We start from the raw sequence: 23,846 nt of genomic DNA, 5'->3' as shown, positions 1-23,846 counted from the left end.
ATGACCTCTAAAGAGCTCCCTGAATCTCTACCTCTTCCCTCCTGACAAAACAAGCACTTCAAACTCCCTAACACATCTTTAAATGTAGCAAGCATTTATAAACATTTTTTATGGATGGGTGGATGAACACACTTAAGGATGTATGCACACCTCTTACATAAGATTTCACAAGAGTCACCACTCCTTTCTACAAACACCCAAGTGACTGGCTTCAAGGTCCTGGCCCTAACCGTGACCTAAAACCTTGAAAATGCAAACAGAAATATAAACCTTGAGCTCAAAAGATAAAAATGATAGCTACCATCCACATAGTTGTGTGTTGTTTGTTTTACTGCATGCAACATTTTTCCACTAACATCAACCTCTGGCTAAGGACAGAGTACTTCTTCAACCCCACAAGCCTAATCCCATGACAGAAAAGGCAGAAAACAGAGAACCAAATGGCCAGAATCAATGCTGAGGTCCCAGAAGTCATCATGCCACCAGGAATGCCAATGGTGAGAAATGATGCTACTCCTTAGGGCTCAGCAGCTGTGCTCTTCCTTTGATATTTATTCCTCTTTTCAGTAAATACTAATTCGATTCTTCTGGTCTCTCAAGCCAGAAACCTCAGAATCATCTTTGACACAGTATGGAACCCCAGTCGCACAGGCTACTAACAACCGAACACTTAAGAGAACAGTTGAGAGCCACTTAAGGATCTATAAACACTTCGTCATGATGGACAGGAGGAGAAGGTTTGTGAAAGAGCCTGATAAAATTCTTATCTTCTGTTATAGTCCCAGATTATTAGAAAGTGTGGTTTTCGTCGTGAGTCTGAGTGAACTCTGGGAGTTGGTGATGGACAGGGAGGCCTGGCGTGCTGCGATTCATGGGGTCACAAAGAGTCGGACATGACTGAGCGACTGAACTGAACTGAAGCTGCTAGAGGACTAACATACCCCGTGAATTGTAAGTACAGGAGGTCATACTTTGAAAGGGGTATGTATGGGAGAAACAGGAACTTATAAGAGGGGAATATGGGACTTTTCTATAGGCTCAGAGGGTAAAGAGTCTGCCAGCAATGCAGGAGACCTGGGTTCCATCCCTACTGGGTCGGGAAGATCCCCAGGAGAAGGAAATGGCAACCCATTCCAGTATTCTTGCCTGTAGAATTCCATGGATGGAGGAGCCTAGCAGGCTACAGTCCATGGGGTCGCAGAATTGGACATGACGGAGCAACTAACACATAAGAGGGTAATCCAGCCCAGTGAGATTTTGGAAAGAACAGAAAAGTCTCCCTTGAGTGATGCATACAAGGCTATAGAGGGAGGAAGACTCATCAAAGAATACAGGTTCCCAGCAATGTCCCCCTTTTCCATCTTCTGTAAACTCTATTTTTTCCTCTTTATCCACTCACTCCCATCAGCGTGCAAACATCATTTGAAAGGTCTTTCTTGACTTCATACCCTCTTCAGGTCCCATCTCATTTCTCTGTTCTACTATACAAAATTATCTTCTCTAGAGATTAGTCTATATTTGACGTCTACATTTTCTCTTTTATTTTTCTCTCCAAAAGCCTCTTAAGTCAGCCCTGCCACCACATCCCTCTCCCAAAACAGCTCACGAAGGTCACCAGTGACCACACCATTGCCAACTCTAATGTCCTTTCTCAGTCTTTATCTTCTTGCTGTTCTATCAGCAGCATTCCAGCATAGCTGATCACTCTTTTCCTGGAAACTTCTCTACTTGATTTCCAAGAGCCAGTCTCTCTGAGCTTTTTATTTCACTGGCCCTCGCTCTGGTCTCCCTAACCTCTTAATACTGTTGTGTACCAGCACTTCTTCCCAAGACCTCTTTTCTTTACACTCCCCAGGTGACCAGGTTACTTCATCCAGGTTCCTGATGTTATGCCGGGATGACTCTCAAATATTTTATCTCCATCTCAGATATTTTTCTACTTCAAGTTTCATTTATCCAGCTATGACAACAAAAACCCAAATCTTGATTTTGTACTTTCCCTTTGATATTCATTCCTCGTTTCAGAGAATGGCGATTTCATTCTATCAAGCCAAAAAACTTCAGCATCACTCTTGACTCTTATGTTTCTCTTGCGTCCACATTCCAAGTGGCAGCAAATCCTGCTGACTCTACTGTCAATTTATATCCTCAGTCCAGCCACATTCCACCACCTCCACAGCCATCTGACCTGAGCCATTGTTATCTCCAGCCCAGATGACTGCAACCACACCTAAACGCTTCAGCCATCGCTCACGTGCAACTGATTCCCATCACCACAGGAAGACAGATCGTTCAATGTTCGTCAGATTACGCTTCTCCTTGGCTCAAAAGTCTCAGATGGTAGTGATTTAGCTTCTTCATAGAGGCATCTGACAAGGTAACAACTGATCAAAGATGTGAAAGAGGTGAGGAAGTAAACCATATGAAACATGGCGGAAATATCTCAGGTAAAGAGAACAAGCGTAAAAAGGCTTGATGCAGGAGTCCACCTGGATGTTCAAGAAACAGCAACAAGGTCAGTGTCTCTGGCACAAATAAGCACTAACACTGATCTCAGGTCTCCTAGAAACTTTCCCAGTGTGCACCACTGCTAAACCCCTGTAGGCTGTGCAAGACTCACTCATAAAAAGAGTGAACATTAAATGCCTACTAGATAAACTCCCTACCAATCAATAAATAGCCATTTCTACCTACTAGCCTAAAAATGTCAACCTGTAGGTTAAAATGTTAACAAACTCCGATCTTTTAGTTTATTAAACTCAATGGCTCTTACAGTATTTTTGAAAACAACAACAAAAGAAGTGAAATGTGCAATTTAAAAAATTAAAAACTCTTCTATATATAAGGTAATCGGAAGATATTCACATATTTAGCCCTTGGACTCATTTGAACTGCCAGTTATTTTAGTCCATGGGCTGCATTTTAGCTCTTTTGCCCTATTTTAGCTTGCACAATGTATTTTTATTCTACTGGCTATTTTTGCCCAACATTCTTTTTAAAATGCTCAGACGATCCCTATTTTATCCCTTCTCAAAATGTTGATCCTAGAACTAATATAAATTTATGTTTGGTGGCAAAAGACTGATTTATACAGCTAAATTCACAATAAAAGAAATGTTGATCTCAGGATTAATATTATTTATCAGAAAAGGGCTGATTTACATAACTAAATTAATAATAAAAAAAACCTTAAGAGTGTGTAAAGAGTTTGAACTTTTTGGAAACCATAAAAAGTGCTTTATGATCTCTAACTTTCAAGCCTACTATACATTCTTTATTTTGCCTTTGAGAGAACAAAGAAAATTTTGCACTTGTTTCTAATAGCGTCAGAAACGTTGGAGACTAAGGTTCTAGAATTCAGTTTTCAGTTGCCACGGATTTTCCTTGCAACCTGTAAGTGAACCCTTTTTTGGGAAACTGAGTAAACAGTGATTGAAAACATATCTTATGTAAAATTTGAGCCCCAAACATTACATGAGGAGCATAACACAAGTGAAAACTCCTCAAGTTCGACCTCAGACAGTGACTCTTCCTGTGTTTTTATATTTGAAGTTCCAAGAGTTATTCAAGCAATTTACAGCCACTCTGTTGCAACATCAAAGACTGCTTCCATAGCAATCTTTCCTGTAAGCCGAAAAGGAGACATTTAGATGTAGCCAAGTCAACAGAATCATCTGATTTCCTTTTTGTCAATCCTTGGTCAAATCTTCTCTTCGATAGACGCAGAAGATGATCTGACCTACGACCGTTAAAATGTCAGCCGTTCTGCCAACTGCTTTATGGCAATCTCCCCAGCATTAGCAATAAAAATGCACATCCTCCCTTTCCTTCAAGTTATAGTACATTGGCAAGTAACTTAAACTAACAACGCTGAGTTTTGGCAGTTTATTAGGTCTAAGCTTTTCTTCTGGTAACAGCAGCTGCGTCATAGTTCTCTTTTCCTTTCAGAAGTGGCAGGTAGACATCTTGTGCAGAATGGATTCCAAAACAAGGTTGCTCTGCAAAGTGAAATTGTATTTCCTTTCTTAGAGACAGTCTGCTGTCAACAAACAAGCTGTTATCTGAAATTGACTGTCTTAATGCTTAGGTGGCTAAAAGCTAAGAAATACTCAAGAGTGACTAACTTCAGCTGTGTGACAGCTTGGTAGATGAATCTTCAAATGGACTCAGAACCAACAGCCTAAATCTAGAGACTGTTCCTTGTTAAATGCATAATTATCTACCACAGGTGAGAAGGAAAGCCAAAGTTAGTCTAATTAGAACATCTCACACTTCACAAAAATGTTTTCTAAGATATATCATTTAGTTATTCCCAAAGCCCAGTTCAGTAGGAATAATTCATTTACATCGACTTTAGAAATGAGAAAACTGAGGCTTAGAACAGTCAAGAAACCTGCCTGAAGTCATTGAGAGTGTAAGAGAGAGTCAAAACTCAACCTCAAGATTCAAAAGTCATTCACCTATTCATTACTGTAGATTAAGAGCCTCACATGTGCCAGGCCTTATATGAGGCACTACAAATACAGTGAGTAAAAGAAACATGATTCCTGCCCTCCTGGAGCTTATATTCTAGTGAGTGAGTCAGTCATTAATTCAAAATAAAATAATACTCCCATAATTTAAAATCCCCAAAAAATAATATCCATAAAAGGGCAGAGAGCTCTGAGAGCATATTCAGGAAGACCTGGCCTGAAGCCCCTGTCCAGGCTTTGGGGCTCATTACTTGAGGGAACTTTAAAAAGCTGAGTCAAAAGACCGTGTGGAAAAATAAACAATCAATACCAGCCAGGAACTGATAAACGTCTTCTATTCTGAATGAAAGACTAAATACCAGCCAGGAAAACTGTGAAGAAGAAAAGCAATGAAAGGAAAAGCAATGAAAGGAGGCTAGCTATACCAAACAGCAAAGCATCATATAAAAACAAAGTAATTATAGCAGGATAGTCTGCTGTTACATCAGCAGACATACTAATGGGACAGGAAACCAGTCCAGAAGATTTAGTGCCTAGCTGATAATGTGGGACAACTGGGTAGTCATCTAGAAATAAATAAGACTTAGACTCATATTTCACATCATATATAAGGGAAAACTCCAAGTGGACTAAGGATTTCAGTGTAAAAACTGAAACCATATAGAAGAAAACACTGACAACTGTCTTTATACAAGCTGGCAGCAGGGAATGACTTTATAATTCAAAAGCCACAAAAGAAAAGATAGACAAACTGGACTACCTGATCATAAAAATTGCTTGGATGATAAAAACCACCATCAACAAAGTTAAAAGACAACTGGCAAACTGAGGAAAGTATATTTGCAACTCCATCACAAACAACAATGCTCTTAATGAAGAGATTAAAAACCCAAGAGAACAAAAAGAAAGGATAAACAGAAAAGAAATACAAGAGACTCTTAAGCATATGAAAATATGCTTAACCTCATTCATATCAAAAGAAATACAAATTAAAACTAAATTGAGTATCATTTTTCACCAAACAGACTGGGAGAAATCTATCAGCACTTTAAAGATAGCACTGCACTGTCTTCTGATCTCCACTGTTTTTGATGAAAAGTTAGTGGTGACACAAATAACTTTCACCTATATGTAAAGTGTTCTTTTCTGTGGTGGTTTAAGATTTTCTCTTTATGTCTGATTTTCAGTATTTTGACTATGACGTGCCTTGTTTTTTCCCTGCATTTGTCTTGTTTGGGGTGTGCTGAGATTCTTAAATCTGTAAATGCATGTCTTCCATTCTATTTGAAAATATCTGGGCATTACTTAATCAAATTATTTGCCTGCTTTCTTTCACACATATTAGATGTTTAGATTTTATCCCATAAGCTCTGCTTTCCCTTCTAAGTGTCAACCTCCCATCTAATATCTGCCTGCTTTTGATCACTCTCCAGTGCCTTAAGGCACATGGCTTTGTATCTGTGGATGAGTTAGTCTAACAGGAGCTACCTGGCCATTATGCAAAGTGGAACATGACAGAAATCTGCAAATATGCTTAATTTACAACTGGCAATGCTGTGGAGAAACAACCACTCTCATATGTTGCTGCTGGGTTAATAAATTGGTATAAACATTCTGAGGGCATTCTGGTGATAAAATTATAAACACATATAATCTTTAATCCAGCAATTCCATTTCTAGTTATTTATCTTATAGACATACTGGAACACAGGCAAAGTCAGATGTACAAGATTATTTACCACAGTGTTATTTGTAACAGTGAAAGATTTAAAACAACTTTAATGCCCAACAATAAATTCATATTAAATAAATGACAGTTCAATTATTCAGTGTAGTAATATACAATCATTTTTTTAAAGGAATGCTTATATGGAAAAAAGATCTGAGCTATATAAAGTCAGAAGTAAGCTGCAAAACAGGGTATGTAATATATGTTACTATTTGCATAAAAAGGTGGAATATCTATGTATATAGGGGCTTCCCAGGTGGCACTAGTGGTAAACAGCCCATCTGCCAATGCAGGAGACAGGAGAGATGCAAGTTTGATCCTTGGATCAGGAAGATCCCCAGGAGGAAGGCAAAGAAACCCATGCCAGTATTCCTTCCTGGAGAACCCCATGGACAGAGGAGCCTGGCAGGCTAGTCCATAGGGTCGCACAAAGTCAGACATGACTGAAGCAACTTTGCATGCACACATGCATATATGTATGTATATATGTGTATGTGTGTATTTGTATTTGCTTATATGTGCATAAAGAAACCCTGAAAAACTACACTAGATAAAAGCTACACCAGCGCTTTTTGGGGTAGGAAAAAGAAAGGAAGGAGGTTTGATTTGGGTGGACACAAGACAATGATGGGAGGGAGACCTTTTACTATATACATTTTGATTTCTGAACACTAGAATATATTACCCACTCAAAAACATTTTAGAGATTTGAAAAATAAAACTAGAAGTATATATAATGAGATGCTTATAATCATATACTCATTCATGTATTCAACAAGCATTTATTGAGCACCCACCATGCCAAGTTCCAGGCTGGATAATAGAGATGTTAAGATCAACAAAATACAGTCTCTGTATTCACAGAGCTTAAAGTCTATCTTGACAGACAGACAAAATATTACAAAGGGATGCTTGGAGGGAGATATTTACAAGATGCATTGGAGGTAACTAAGTTAGGACTCTTAGTTTCAGGTGAGAGAATTCTAATTCAAACTAAACTGAGCAAATAAAAGATACTTTATTTTAAAGATATGCAGTATCTCAGGGAATCTAATATTTTAAAAGCAGTCCAACCTCAGTTCAAAGAACTCTAATGCCCCCAGGACTTTCTGTCTCTTATCTCTGCTCTCTCTGTGCTTCATCTTACTCTCTATTTACCACTTTCTGATTCTTTTGACTAGATAATTTGAGGGGAAAAAAGGTCCTAGATATACATGTTACAGACCAGCTACTCCTAACAAGACCAATCTTACTCTCACAACTAACTCCAAACTCCTAGGCAAGAACTCTGCTTGGCTCAGGTGTCTCCTGATCTAATCAACACTATTTCCACAGTTTTTACAATGAAAAAGTTACTGTTACCACAAATTCATTGAAAAGAATTGAAAACCAGGCAACTCTTTGGGAGAGGTAGGGTACAGTTATACATACATTTCCCCAAAGCCCTAAAAAAAAGTCTGAGGACCTGTCTTACAGAACACTTCAAATACGAGATTCTTGATCTTCTTCCTTTTATATGTAGAGAGAAGCTTTTTAAAACTGGACTCAGTCAGTTCTTTGAAGATACTCATACGTTCTCCTCACGCTGAGGAAACTGTGCAAGGGGTGCCCCCAACAGCTAAGTACTACCAAGAATGTGGCAAGGCACCCAAGACTTCAGAACCAACAAGTGGCATCACAAATACAAGTGAGGTGACACAATTCCAGTCCTTCCTCACACGTTGCTCTGCGAGGTGCGGGCAAAGGATTTCCTCTGTGCTTCATATGTTTCTGTAAAACCAGGTTTTTTCTACTTGATGGGCCCTGCTGCTAAAGGAAAATTGGAATTTTCTACTGATCAGTCAGTTCAGTTCAGTTGCTCAGTCATGTCCGACTCTTTGCGACCCCATGAATCGCAGCACACCAGGCCTCCAAAAATAATAATAATAAAGGTCCTTTTAAAGATTAGTAAGATTGAAAAACCTACCATATTTAAACATCTTGAGATATAAAGAAATTTAGGCCCAAACATACACACCCATACATGCACACAACCACTTTTAGTAAATAAAGTAAAAACCTGACAAATAAACGGTTGTGACAAGATCCTAAGTACTCTTAGTGACATACAGGTCAAAATCCAATATAGCAAATTCCATTACACAAACAATAAAAATTTTAGAGCCCCTGTCATTGGTTCTATTATTTTAAATACTGTTCAACTCCCAATAGTTCCATGCGGTTAAAAACAAAAACAAACAAACCTGGACAGTTATAAGAAGTGACTCTAATAGATTTCACTACCATGATACACATTTTTCCAAAGGCGCAAACACAAGTTTATCCCTGCCACAGGTGAAATGCCATCAGACTTTAACTCCCAAGTGGCATAAATTAAACAGAGATGATGAGAAGCCCCTTGTATCCCCTGCTCCATGTGGCAGAATGGTGTCACCAGAATATCTACTCCATCATCATGGCCAGCAGTGAAAGGGTCACCCTTTTCCAGACCCTCCAGCTATTCTGATCCTTCTAGGCAATTTGACATTATTTAACACGCTAGTAAAGTAATGCTCAAAATTCTCCAAGCCAGGCTTCAGCAATACGTGAACCGTGAACTTCCAGATGTTCAAGCTGGTTTTAGAAAAGGCAGAGGAACCAGAGATCAAACTGCCAACATCCACTGGATCATCGAACAAGCAAGAAAGTTCCAGAAAAACATCTATTTTTGCTTTATTGACTATGCCAAAGCCTTTGACTGTGTGGATCACAATAAACTGTGGAAAATTCTTCAAGAGATGGGACTACCAGACCACCTGACCTGCCTCTTGAGAAACCTATATGCAGGACAGGAAGCAACAGTTAGAACTGGACCTAGAACAACCGACTGGTTCCAAATAGGAAAAGGAGTGCGTCAAGGCTGTACATTGTCACCCTGCTTATTTAACTTCTATGCAGAATACATCATGAGAAACGCTGGACTGGAAGAAGCACAAGCTGGAATCATGATTGCTGGGAGAAATATCAATAACCTCAGATATGTAGATGATACCACCCTTATGGTAGAAAGTGAAGAGGAACTCAAAAGCCTCTTGATGAAGGTGAAAGAGGAGAGTGAAAAAGTTGGCTTAAAACTCAACATTCAGAAACGAAGATCATGGCATCTGGTCCCATCACTTCATGGGAAATAGATGGGGAAACGGTGGAAACAGTGTCAGACTTTATTTTTCTGGGCTCCAAAATCACTGGAAGTGGTGACTGCAGCCATGAAATTAAAAGACGCTTACTCCTGGGAAGGAAAGTTATGACCAACCTAAATAGCATATTCAAAAGCAGAGACATTACTTTGCCAACAAAGGTTTGTCTAGTCAAGGCTATGGTTTTTCCAGTGGTCATGTATGGATGTGAGAGTTGGACTGTGAAGAAAGCTGAGCACTGAAGAATTGATGCTTTTGAACTGTGGTGTTGGAGAAGACTCTTGAGAGTCCCTTGGACTGCAAAGAGATCCAACCAGTCTATTCTAAAGGAGATCAGTCCTGGGTGTTCTTTGGAAGGAATGATGCTAAAGCTGAAACTCCAGTACTTTGGCCACCTCATGCCAAGAGTTGACTCATTGGAAAAGACTCTGATGCTGGGAGGGATTGGGGGCAGGAGGAGAAGGAGACGACAGAGGATGAGATGGCTGGATGGCATCACTGACTCAATGGACGTGAGTCTCAGTGAACTCCGGGAGTTGGTGATGGACCGGGAGGCCTGGCGTGCTGCGATTCATGGGGTCGCAAAGAGTCGGACATGACTGAGTGCCTCAACTGAACTGAACTGAATAGCCATATTTAAAAAGGTAAAAAAAAAAAAAAAAGGTGAAATTAATTTCAATAATATATATCCAGTATATCTAGAATACTATCATTTCTGCATATAATCAACATGAAAAATTATTAATGAGACCACTTTCTGTGCCAGTTTCCTGAACTCTGTATTTCACATTTGCATACATCTCAGTTCAGACCAGCCACATTTCAAGTGCTCAGTAGCCTCATGTGTGTTATATGACTAGTGTATGACACAGTTTGTTGTGATCTACAGAGTCAAAGGCTTTAGCATTGTCAAGGAAGCAGAAGTAAGATGTTTTTCTGGAATTCTCTTGCTTTTTCTATAATCCAATGGAGTTGGCAATTTGATCTCTTGTTCTTCTGCCTTTTCTAAACCCAGCTTGAACATCTGACTGTTCACGTATTGTTGAAGCCTCTGCCCTAAAGGAGTTTACACTCGAACCACCTTGTTATAAAATTAATCAAACAAGGAGACCATAAGGATGAGATGACTCTAATGCCTTGGTAGCCAACTTAAGCAAACGGAAACCTAAGCCAGAATCACTTTCTGTAAATGCCTTAAGATTAAGAATAGCCAGTCACAAACAGCCAACTAGTCTTTTCCAAATAACGCAACCACTTCAAGCTCTAGCCAAACAACTGCCTTGCTTTTCTTCCAAGTCCTCTCTCTAAATCCCTTGCCCATAACTCTTAGCAGTAGAATGCTCCTAACCACTATGCATCAACATTTGCTCAAATAAACTTAAAAATTTTAGTATGTCTCAGGTTATCTTTTAACACTGCTCATATACTTTCCTTCAAACATAATATCACAGCAAGCTGGGGTGACAAAATCATGTCATTAATTCAGATGAAGAGCTATCATGAAATGGCTCCTTTCTTCTCTGCACGGTATTTTAAAGTGTCGCCAGAGTTGATAAGCCATACATTCTTAAAATCTTACTGGGATTTGTGGCCAGGTACAGCAAAAAAAAAAGGGGGGGGGGGCGGGGGTAATTGTTTCAGTCTCCATCATATGTCATTATTAAGAAAATTCCCACAAAAGGAAAAAATCAGTTGCTAAAAAAATGTTTTATCTCACAGATCACCCACTGGTGCTCTTTAATATGTAAAATATGTGAAAATATGTGGTTTTAGAACATCTCAAAACATTCTTTTCATAGCAGGAAAGAAAAATGCCTTTGATCAAAATATTAGGGATGATAAACTAACTTTGAGCTCTGGTAATTAAAAGCCAAAGAAAAACTCACAAATTTGCTTACTGTGCTTTGTTACTATTAACTGACATTGGTTCTTTAGATACTACTGACACAGGAAAGCAGTTGATTATTTACAGTATAAAGTGAGACCTTAAATTTTGTCCATTGAGAAAACTTATAATGTACCTTTATGTTGATATACTGTATTAAAACAGTATATATAATTTTAGTATCTATAGCTTACATTGGGACATTCATCAAAATTAAAATTCTAACCTTAAAAATAACTGCTCAAACAGCAGGAGGGAGGTCTTTGTGGTAATCTGAATCTTGACTACAGTGGTGATTACAGGAAATTACTCATGTGATAAAATGGCATACACATACTTTGTATCAATGTCAATTTCTTGGTTTTATAAAATATAACCACTGGGGGAAACCAGGTGAAAGGGGTATAAGACCTCTCTGTACTATTTTGCAACTTCTTGTGAATCTGTAACTATTTAATATATCTTCTTAAAATTACTCTGATCATGCAGGAACATTAGAATTCTTCATTCTGAACAGGTAACCTTGCATCCCAAAGTATCGTCTGTTTTCTCTTGGTTTAAAAAAAATGGCATTTATTAAAAATTATAAAACCAGCACAAACTAAGAAAACAGTGTTCAAAACTCTACTCATTAAAAACTCTATTCATTAAAGGAGACGGACAAAGCAATAAGAGAGATGGCTTCATAAAAAGACCATGGCAAAGAATAATAAAGAGTTTGTGCTGATATATTTTTTTTAATTTTAGTGTTTACTTTCAAATGTGCACTCTGTGAAATCCTCTAACTGGAAACTGGGGAGAAAAAAGAAGAGTGTCTGCAGTGACATGGAAAAGCAGTGTATTTCAAATTAACTTGCTTGTCAGAAGGTTAACAGGAGACGAGAGCCTTCACTCTCTCTTCTACATGGTTTTTAAATTTTTCCTTTTGCCAACTGATGGTAAAACGGAAGAGGCATCTCAGGATTTTTAGAGCCTTGTACTTTTAGAGCAGAAATGGAAGGTTAAGAATGTAAACATATGTTCTAGAAAGAAAACTTCAGTAATGGCAAAAGTGGAAACAGAAAGGGGAATAGAAAGCCACCATCCTCTCAAATGAACACAGGATGTTGTAATCCAAAGGTCTTCAGTCATTATGCACAGTCTTAGATTCCTTCCAGAAAATATTTATCAGGTGGACTAGTAGGATCAGGAGAACCACAATACATGGATTCACATTTAGCCCAGGAAGAACATATTGATTCTTGCTCTATTTTATTAAAAGAATATATTAGTTTTCATATTTTATTTCCTATATCAATTTATTTCATATTAAAATGTTTTCTTGCTACAGTAAGACATTAGAGATGTGATTTACTGATCCGTAAACCAGTCATATGAATACTTATAATTCTTGTCTCCCACATATGCTACGCCTATAAGTTTTTCTTTCTTTTTTGGGGGCTGCACCACATGGCTTGCAGGATCTTAGTTCCCCAACCAGAGAGAGAACCGGGGCCCCCTGCAGTGGAAGTCCTAATCACTGGACACTGGGGAATTTCCCTCAAGTTTCTCTGCAACTACATAACCCGCTGACCTCCTCTACCTATAGTGCTACCTATCTCCACCTTCCTTTAGGGCCTAGGTCAATTCCGGTTCACCAGTGAAGGTTCCATAGTTACTTCATTTCTCAGTGATTGGGTCTTCTTCTGAATTCATACACAGGCTGTCCATCCCATTTGAGGCAATCTATTTAGCGTTGCTATTTCATCTTTTACAAATACGTGTTGAGTCTTCTTAACTGGATTTTAACACCTTCAAGAGCAAAAGCCAGGACTGCTTTTTTTTAATCCAACCATTAGCAGCATAGTAGACTTTCTTTATCACTTGTATACTGGCTTAGCCCTGTTGAATTATATCTTACAGGTATGGTGCAGCATTCCAGAGCGTATAAATATCATTTAAAATACTGATTCTGTAGTCTTTCAAAATAATTATCTTTCCAAGCTCTGTATTATCAGAAAAACTGAAAAGCATGCCTTTCAATTACCTAATAAAAGAAGGAACAAAATAGGATCAAAGGAGCATCTCTGTGACATTTCACAAGACATCTGATGGCAAACTAGACGTACATCCAATCTCTTAGATGTAGCTCTTCCAGAGACTCAGACAACTAAGAAAGGAGCACACAGTAGAATACTAAGAGAGAATGACTGAATGCTTTACTGAAAATGAGACAATCTAACGTTCCTTAAAAGGATAAAATAAGTTTGCCATAACTGTTTCTTAGTTACCTAACTATTCTTCCAACTGAGTATTGCATTCTTATTTAAATGCCTGCAAATCATCCACTTAAAGACCTGAGTGCAATTTCTTTTAAAAATCTCCAGAATGTTTTTACTTTCTACAGCCCTGAGGATCTTTCTGCTTCTCCATTTCTCAAATTCCTCTGAAGCACATCTGCCCATTTCTTTGGTTTCTTCAGCCCTGAAACAGACCCCCAGAAGGAGCACAGCCTGGCCAACAACTTCATTTTAGCCCAGGGAGCCTGACCTCAGACTTCTGACCACCAGGACTATAAGGTAATATATCTGTGTTGTTTTAAGCTACCAAGATCGTGGTAATTTGTTACAGCAGCAGTAGGATACTAATAAAGCCTCTGATTCAAAAGATCTCACCTCAAAATCAAACTCCTTTCTTTCTGCTAGGGTCCCACATTTGTCAACCAAACTCTTGGGGTGTATTTGAATTCCAGTAGCAAGTTGTCCTTTACCATGTTCCTGAAGCAGCACATCAAGCTCCAATGTGTTTCATTCTGCAAGACTCACTTTTATGTTCTGTTTTTGGACCAGGAACTAACTCATGTACCTATATTTTCACTTCTACTGTCTCAGCTCCTACTTCTGTTGATCTCCTCCTTGGGTTGATTTGCTGTCAGCTTAGCTTCCAATTGTCCACACTGTCTTGTTACAGGGCTCTCAGTTCCTTTACTTCCCCTCAGTCCTTAATCATTCATTGTTGCCCTGATGCTTACAAACTACTCAACAGCATATGAAAATAATCTGGGGGTAACACAGCAGTAGTAGGTTTTATAAGTAAAGAATGGAGAATCAGTAACATTAAATTGAAAGTTTTAAATATACTATAAATTCAAACTACCTAACTATACTCCGACATTCAGAAGAACTACAATTCAAGTATTAGCTGGGCCAATGAACATAATTTCAAACATTCTTAGATCAGAAATGGCACCATAAAACTGGATAAATATTAAAAGGGGGAATTAGGTAGGAAGGAAAATCCTAAAAACTAAAGACCAATTAGTTTGACAGTGATTCTGTCTTTAAAGGAATCTATCAGTACTAAAGACAACACAAACAGATTCATCAAGAAGTCATGCCAAATTAACCTAACAACTCTTTTGAAAGGACAACTAAGGTGATTGTTTAATATGAGAAATGCTTGGATTAGAGGATAAACTAAGTTCAGTAAAGTTTTCCTTACTATCCATATGAATAAAGTTTCAAAATAACAGTTTAAAAACCTTGAACTCTGCACTACTTGTAGAAATATAAAATGGTGCAGCCACTATGGAAAACATTACAGAGATTTCTCAAAAAAAAAATTAAAAACAGAATTAGCAATATGATCCAGCAATCCTACACTGGGGGATGTACTCAAAAGAATTCAAAGGAGTGTCTTTGTACGTACTCAGGTGTAGTCAGCATGATTCACAATAGCCAGGAGGTGAAAGCAACACAAATGTTGACTGATGGATGAATGGATACACAAAATGTGGCATAAGTGTACACTGGAATACCAAGCAGTCTCAAAAAGGAGAGAAATCCTGTCACAGGCTACAACACTGATGAACCTCAAAGACACTATGCTGAGCAAAATAAGCCAATCACAAAAAGACAAATGCTAGACGATTCCACTTATATGAGGTGTCTAAAGGAGTCAAAATCATACAGACAGGAAGTAGAAAGGTAGCTGCCAAGGGCTGCAGGGAAATGGAGTTAGTGTTTAAACTGGTCCAGAGTTTCAGTTTTACAAGATGGAAAAGCTCTCGAGAGTGAGTGCACAACAATGTGAACAAACTTAACACTACTGCACTGTACACTTACACTTACGACGGCAAATTTAATTTCACGTGTCTTTTACCACAATAAAATAAACAAAATAAATTTACAAAATAACAAACAAACCAAAAAACCTTGAACTGAACAAACAAGATGATTTGTAACAAGGATAAATTTTAGTCCTACTGATTCAAAGGCATTAATCACATCTAAGACCTTGGAAAACATGTCCTTTGAGAAAGAGCTGAAGAGCAAAAAGGGAGAGGTATGTTTAACTAAAAAAAGAAAGAGTGAGAGAAATCTGAAAGGCTTAACACAGAGAAGGGACCCTAAACTTACTCTGTGCTTAGATAAACTAGAGTTTACTCATTCATTCATTCACTCAACAAATGTTTATGGAATGTAAACAATATGCCAGGCACTGTTCTAAGTATTTACGATATTTCCAGTGAACAAATATCTCTGCTTTTGTGGAATTTTACGTTCCATTGGGAGGAGACAAACAACAAACATAATAAGGAAGTGTGGTAGGCTCCCGATGATCTCTGGGGGTATTCACTCTTATGTAATGCCTCCTCAGTGTATACGTTGGACTTAAGCAGAACATATCAAAAGTTTTTTATAGACATGGTGCTAGTGCACATTTAAGAGGCTACAGTGTAGTGTAAATATAACTCATATGTATATTCAGAAACCAAAAAATTCAAGTAACTCACTTTGATATTTGCTTATTTGCAGTCGTCTGAAACCAAACCCACAGTATTTCCCAAGTATGCAAGTACATGAAATGTTCAGAAAAGAAAACCTATATAGACAGAAACTAGATTAGTGGTTGCCCAAAACTGGGGGTGGGAATAGAATTAACTATAAATGGGCATTGAGGGATATCACTGGGATGATGGAACCATTCAAAAACTGGATTGATGGTGGTTGTTCAACTTGCTTTACACTTAAAATGGGTGGATATATGATATCAAAATAATACCTCAAAAAAAGTTGTTTAAAAAAATTGGGGGTTTTAATACAGGCATTTCTAAGAAAGTCACATATGAGTAAAATCTTTAAGGAGGAAGGGCATTAGCTTTGTGATTATATAGGGGAAACAAGCCAGATGACAGGAAAGCTACGCACAGACCCAAGGGCAGGGGCATGTCTGGTGTGTCTGCAGCACAGCGAGGTGCTAGTGTGGCTGAGATGATTATTTGGAACAGGAAAGCAGGAGATGAAGAGAGAGCAGGAACGATAGATGGAGGATGGTGGTGACGGGAATCACGCTGAGCTCTTTTACACCCCTGGAAAGACGGTGGCTTTTACTGTGAGAGAAAAAGAGAGGGATATGAAAGTTCTGGGCAGAGAAGTGATACACTCTGACTTGTGTCTTTAAAGGATCACACAATGTAAAAGAAATTATAAAAGGCTCCACATAAGCTAGTTAGCTCCAGAGTTACTGACCTCTCTTGTCTGGCTGAGATACAATATACTTTCTCATAATTCAGAGTTTTGAAGAGACCTTAATATTTATGTGGTTTCTCAAAGATATCGGCTGGGAAGTCTGTAAAATTTGGAGACTCATATTCCCAGCTGCAGACACTCAGAAGTCAGGGGCTGTGGGTGTGAGACTGAGAGAGTATCCGGGCATCCTCAATCATGTTTATCTAAGGAAATGGCCAGGGTTTATTATAAATGAATGTTGGAATTGATTATTTTATTCTATTACAGATAAAGTGACCTTTTTCTCCCTTTCTCGAAAAACCTTACCCAGTTGTTTTTTTTCCCGGCATAAATCTCCATGTTCTCTCCATACTGTGGCTCTTCCAGTAACGTCTGGTATTCGAACATGAGGCGGGAGCTCTCACGAAGGCGGCTGCACTGAAACTGGTGATACTGTTGCACAAGTTCCTTCACCACCAGTAAGAGACATTCAGGGTTTGATGGATTCCAGGAGGCAAGGTTCTGTAGAAGCCAAAAAGAAAAGCCCAGTAACAAATGAGTTTTCACACAAATCCAGTATCATACTGGCTCATCAATATAGAGGGAAAGAGGGATGAAAATCTAAGAGAAATAGACTACTTTTTTTTTTAATTGAAGTATAGGTGATTTACAGTGTTTTGTTAGTTTCTGGAGTATAGCAAAGTGACACAATTATACACACAGATATATATATGTGTATATATATATTCTTTTTCATATTATGGTTTATTATAGGATAGTGAATACAGTTCCCTTGCTATAGAGTAGGACTTGGTTGCATCTCTATTTTATATAGAGTAGTTTGTATCTGCCAATCTCAAACTCCTAATTTATCCCTCCCCCACCCTTCTCCCTTTAGTAACCATGTTTGTTTTCTAAGTTTGTGAGTCTGCTTCTATTTTGTAAATAAGTTCCTTTTTATCATATTTTAGATTTCACATGGAAGTGATATCATAGGGTATTTGTCTTTCTCTTTCTGATTTACTTCACGTAGTATGATAATCTCTAACCTCCAAGTAGCTGCAAATGGCATTATTTCCTTCTTTCTATGGCTGAGTAATATTCCATTGTATGTATGTACCACATCTTCTTTAGCATTCATCTGCCAATGAATGCTGCCTAAGCAATACTTAGGTTGCTTCCATGTCTTGGCTATTATAAACAGTGCTACTATGAACATTGGTGAGCATGTATCTTTTCCAATTAGTTTTTCTGGATATATGCCCAGGAGTGAGATTGCTGGGCACGTGGCAACTCTATAGTTTTTATTTTTTTAAGGAACCTCCATACTGTTTTCCATAGAAGCTGAACCAATTTATATTCCCACAAATAATCTAAGAGAAAAACAGACTACTCTTAATTAATGATAAGCTCAGAGTTGAAGTCAAAAGGGCCTCTTGAACTTGTTGATTTCTCCTGCTTTCTAAAAATTCTTGCAGACAATCAAGGAGAATTCCACTATGGGCAGGCAGAAATAGTAAAGTGTAAAGTAGGGTAGTAACAAAACAAGAAACCAAAACATCCTAAGAAGACCATAATTTTAGCCCTAAAGACTTGTTTCTTATTTTTTCATAATTTTAATTTCTTCCATCTGCACCTAAATTCAGCATTAAATGCTAATGTCATTCAACTCAGATCCACAGACCATCTGCATCTATAATACCAGATATAAATGAACGCTCTGTAAACATTAGAGCCCCACAGACACGTAAGCACAATGGTGGTGGTTCAGCCTGAAAAAGATAGGACTGGAGTAGAGATGACAGAAAATACAGTTAGGAAATGCAAGGTCCGGAGAAAAAGAGAAAGGACATGGCTGTGATAGCCTGACCAGGAAAGGAGATGGGAAAGATCTGACAAGTATATAGCTGCTTTAAGCTCACAGTCACATATTTTAAGCTCACAGTATACGTATGTTGATACGTATTCAACAAATACGTATCAAGTGCCTATTCCGTATCAGCCACTGTTACAGGCAGTGACAGGAATAAACCGAGTCCTTGCTAAAGGAGCTTACAGTTTCATTGGCCAAAATAAATAATCAACAAAATCAGATGGTAATAAATGCTACTGAGAACACTGGTGAAGGAAGAGCTTCAAGAGAGAGAAGTGATCAGCTGTGCCAAATGGCGTTGCTGAGTAAGAGGAGGCCTAGGAACTGATGGCTGGGTATTGTTGACACACAGGTCAGCAGTGTGCTCCACAAGGGCTATCTTGGTGAAGCAGAAGCTTGACTGTAGAGGCTTTAAGAGAGAATGAGTATAAAGAAATTAGAAACGTGATACAGACAATGAAAACTGGTAACCAGAGGGGAAGAGAAAGTTTTGCTCAAATGTTTATAGTCTGAGGGAATATCCCCACAGAGAGAGGGGAACATGCTGCTGTAAAGGGAAGTGGGCACAGAACACCATCAGAGAAGATAACAATTAGGTAGGCAGAATGGGATCTCCAAGAGGGATGCCTTAGAAACCAGCACAGAGAATCCATCTGTAGGTATAAGAGAAAAGGCCAGCTTAGAATTACAAATGTAGGCAGGTTGCTCTATGCGGTGATAGAAGCTTGTGGTGGTTCTCTCCTAAGAGTTTACATTTTCTCCTAGAAACAAGGCCATCAGCTGAGAGTGAGGAAGAAGGAGGGGATACAGGAAGTTTGAGAAGAGAGTATGCAATAGTCATTTAGAACAATAAACAATGAATGAACTGGGGAAATGGAGGAGGAATTCCAGACAGCACTAAAAGCCCCATTGAGCTTGAGGTATGATTTGTAAGTGAGACCAATCAGCATAAATTCCCTCGCCTGGGTGCAATGTAGAGTGGGAGGAATTTAGATTTAACAAAGGTTGGGATTTTGCTAGATAAGTACAACAGAAAGAAAGAGGGGCAAGAGATCTTTGAGGGCTTGCAGAAGAATGATTGTAATTATGGACATGGACTCCCTAAGCCAGGAAAAAGCAAAGTAAGTTCATAAGAGAAGTGAGAGTTAGCGGGAAAATGACAGGAACAATGGTCCTGGTGAGCTGGGAGATTCTAAAAAAAATGAATTCTAAAAGACAGGAGGTGTGGTCAGAGAACGGGATGTTTGATCTGTAATGGGTACTGACAAGGACTGGATGAGCATGTGTCTGGCTGAGGTGGGTGGAGGAAGGACAAGATCCCTGCAGGAAAGGAAGTCAGGGACTGAGAGGCCCACATGTGGGAAGGAGCGTTTATGTGAATATTAAATCACCTGCAATCACAAAAAGAGCAATCAACAGTGCTGAGAAAATAACTGTGAGCCATGCGCCAAAATCTTCAAAGGATGTCTCTAGATAACAAGGAGGGAGGGGTGTGTCCTACTGTCTGATGGGCTGAGTTTCAAGGCTGGGGATGGGGTGTCAGGGAAAAGGGAACAATGGTTTCCTTGGCAGCAGCATTGAGCAGGGAGAACACCTACCGCCCCTCCAAGTGTAGTGATACAAAAGATGAGAGAGAAATCAGCTGTAATAAATAAATTATTTGAGAACATGGAAGGAAAGACAGAATCTCAGGGCAGAGGATCTGAATATTCAGGCTTCAGGAGTGAGAAATACTATGTTTGGTCCCTATTCCCACCTCCAGATTCTGGTTTAACTGAGTCAGTCTGAAGTGTGTCTTGGGCACTGAGGGTTTGTTTGTTTAAGCTCCCCAGGTGATTCTAAAATACAGCAAAGGTTGAGAACCACTGACTTTGACGGGGTTGGGGCGGGGGGAATGGTGTAGAGAAGTTAAGGGTATCTGGGACTTTACTGATGACAGACCATGTTAATACCGCAAAACACTGAATCTCCAGAAATTTAGAAATCTGGCATCTATAAAGGAAAACTCCAATACATTATAAATGCTCAAAAGGTGATAATTATATAGCCTGCTGAGTACTATATAAATTCTAAGAACTTTTCATATATTCAAATTAATCCTTAAGACAACCTACAAGTTACATTACTATAGCATTTTATTTAGATGAGAAACTGAGGCCAAAAGTAGTTTGGTATCTTGTCCAAGGTCACAGAGCTATTAAATAATAAAGCTGAGTTTTGAACATAAGCAATTTGGCTCCAAGTCCCCGCTTAAGCACTACAGCACAGGTTCTCATACACTCTGGTCTCAGGAACCTTCTTAAATGTATCGGGGACTCCAAGGAGCTTCTACATATATGAATTATATGGATTAAATTTACTATAGTAAAAGTTAAAACAGAAAGTTTCAAATACTAATTCATTTAAAAATAACAATCCTACTACGTTAACATAAAAACATTTGTAATGAAAAAACTGTATTTTCCCAAAAAATCATGAGACGCATGGCATTGTTTCATATTCTTGCAAAACTCTTTAATGTCTGATTTAATTAAAGAGCTGGATTCTCATATGTGCTTTTACATTCAATGTTGCAATATGTTGTTTTGGCTGAAGTATATGAAGAAAATACAGCCTCATTCAAATACGTACTTTGAAAAAAGAAGAGTAGTTCCACAGCCTTTCCAAATAATTCTGGATGTTCTTCTTTGATACTACACCAAAACTCAACAAGTGGTGGTTTCTTAAAGGTTAGTTGTAACGTGGAATCTAAAGCTACTTTTTTTCTCTTCCATTATGGTTTATTACAGGATACTGAATGCAATTCCCTGTGTTAATCAGTAGGATAAAATTATATTGATAAATATTTCACACTCTTACCCTAAATTCCATTTGTCTATCCTGTACTTTAAATGAAACTTACTCATGCATGACTTTGCACCATCATTCATTGGTCATTTAGAAAATACTGATTCACTGAGTTATGGAGATATTCCAAATGTTAACACATTTCATTTATATAATACCAAAAAATCATATTCATTAATGCCATGACCAACCTCACCAGAGAAGTCTTCTATCAAAAGAAAACAAACAGAAGGTAAAGAAATACATCCTTTAAAAGAATAATAATGATTTTTCCCCAATGAGTGGGTTGACTTAGGGAATAAATGACAATGGAAAAGTCACTAAATGCTCTTTCACTTATAGGAAAGATAGCTCTTCAGGAATATCCAATAAAGACTCGATGAACACAGGAAAAAGCAGGAGCTTCAGCATTGTACAGTGAATCAAAGAGAGCCCTTTGCTATGAAGTGACTGAACAAAAAGAGTATAAACTCCTCGCTGGCAAACCTCTGAATCTCAAGAGCCTGAGGTCCTTTTGAGGTACTAAAGACCACATTTAAAGTATCAACAGGATATAACAACACAGTATAAAACTCAAAATGATCATTATATAGCTGGCTATGCATTTCTTTCAGAAATCATCATTAAACACTGACATATAGAAAAAATACACAATCTTTCCTTTCTTGGTCAAGTATTCAAATCCTTCTTCCAACACAAAAAGAAAAAGCTTCAGCTGCCTCAGTTTAAACTCTTTATTCCCCTCATTTATGTACTTGTTTTTGGCTGCACGGGGTCTTTGTTGTGGTGCGCTGGCTCTTCTGTGCTGCACGAGCAATCCTTCTCCAGCTGTGGTGAGCAGGGGCTGCTCTCTGGTGGTTGTGCCACATGCCCTGGCTGCAGTAGCCTCTCCTGTGGCAGAGGACGGGCTCTGGGCACTCAGGCTTCAGTAGCTGCAGCGTGTGGGCCTGCAGTTGAAGCACACAGGCTTAGCTGCCCCGTGGCACGTGGGATCTTAGTTCAGGGATTAAACCAGTGTCCCCTGCACTGGAAGGAATTAAACCAGTGTTCCCTATACTGGAAGGCAAATGCTTAACCACTGGACCACCAGAAAAGTCTCTCATTTTAAATTGTTAATTCTATCATTTCTCTTTAGCTATTTGGCAAGTTACAGCCTATATCTACAAAATTTTTTTAAATTATGAAAGCATATAAGCTGGCAAACATCTATTACCAATTTGAATTCATTTCAAGTGATTCAATCTAATTATTAAATGCATAGTAATGACATGCCAAGCAGTCCCTTTCCATTAAATACAATCTCCCAATGCATGGAAATGCATTTGACCTCTCTGGCCATTCAAAGTGCACTTCAGTGGAAAACAACTTAGTTGAAAAACATTCCCATCAAGAGAAGCAGAGATATGTTCACTGGGATAAAAATTCCTCTACTGCTGCTGCATGACCACTTTTACATATGAAGTCATTTGTGCTTTGAATTACTTGGCCTAGAAAGGGAGAACATAGAAGATACACAAGATTTTGGTCACTTTCTAAGATGAAAGCATATTTTAAAAACAGGTCTAACAATGCAAGACGTTGGGGTTTTCCACCCTCTTGAGAAGGAGATAGAGATAAAGCTTCTTCAAGGAAAGGGTGAGGGAGCATAAGTTAAGAAGCCTCTTCATGAAAAAGAGAAAAGTAAGTTTTTCTCTCTATGCACAAGGTTCTTATTTTACTTATTATTGGTGATTTATGAAAGAGGAAATCTTAAATGAGGATGGTCAAGAAGAGTAGGCATGAGACATGTAATATATCAACATAGAAAGGAGTAAAAATGCATTAGGAGAAAGTGATAAAAGTATAATAAGAGAAAACAGACAAAAGTGAAAAAATGAACTACTATCATGAAATTTTATTCATTCTTACCAAACACATATGAAGCAGTTCAGGGAAGATATCATGCCAGTGCTTTTTAAATGCTGGTTAATTAAAGAGGTTGAACAACTCTGATGATACTTAAGTATAGACAACTGAGAGTGTAGAATGTAAACCTGCCAACCCTCAGTGACATGATATTCACTAAAGTATCAGTTTCTAACCAAAGAATTGGCATCTGCCTCTTTGTAGTCACAACCTGTCTCCCATCTAGCAGTAATTCTGGATTCCCCACTCTGGCTCACTGTACAGGCTGCTTGATTTGAGGGATGCTCCTGTTTGTATGACCCTCAACCTTCCCACGTCTCTCTCATCAATACACTCTACCACACGTGTTATACTCCCAAATCGATGGCCCTGCAGACTTGAAAAAGCACAACCAATCCTCAGCTTCTTATGTGAGCTTCCTTACGTAAGAACACAGCAGATTATAACTCTTGCAAATGCCTAACTCACTT

At 38.5% G+C, this 23,846-nt stretch overlaps 1 protein-coding gene and 1 long non-coding RNA gene across 20 annotated transcripts in view; one reads left to right on the top strand and one right to left on the bottom strand.

Annotated features, from left to right (window-relative positions):
• BABAM2 (BRISC and BRCA1 A complex member 2) overlaps nucleotides 1-23,846 on the bottom strand; it is a 478,104-nt gene that overhangs the window by 283,718 nt on the left and 170,540 nt on the right. For all 19 annotated transcript variants that reach the window (XM_086326104.1, XM_086326097.1, XM_086326096.1 and 16 more), the window contains one exon: nucleotides 17,079-17,273. In XM_086326104.1, the coding sequence (XP_086182230.1) occupies nucleotides 17,079-17,159 (81 nt within the window). In that variant the 5' untranslated portion in view covers nucleotides 17,160-17,273. The remainder of the gene's footprint in view (nucleotides 1-17,078; nucleotides 17,274-23,846) is intronic.
• Nucleotides 359-22,118, top strand: LOC147362918 (uncharacterized). The gene is made up of 4 exons (XR_015136601.1): nucleotides 359-497; nucleotides 780-951; nucleotides 13,724-13,820; nucleotides 21,814-22,118. It is a non-coding gene; the product is annotated as an uncharacterized LOC147362918 (long non-coding RNA).

The sequence above is a fragment of the Bos grunniens genome, chromosome 11 (genome assembly GCF_055505025.1).
Source record: "Bos grunniens cultivar Pamir isolate PY7600 chromosome 11, Bosgru_T2T1.0, whole genome shotgun sequence".
Taxonomy (NCBI): Eukaryota; Metazoa; Chordata; class Mammalia; order Artiodactyla; family Bovidae; genus Bos; species Bos grunniens.
This window is presented reverse-complemented; position numbering and strand designations above follow the sequence as displayed.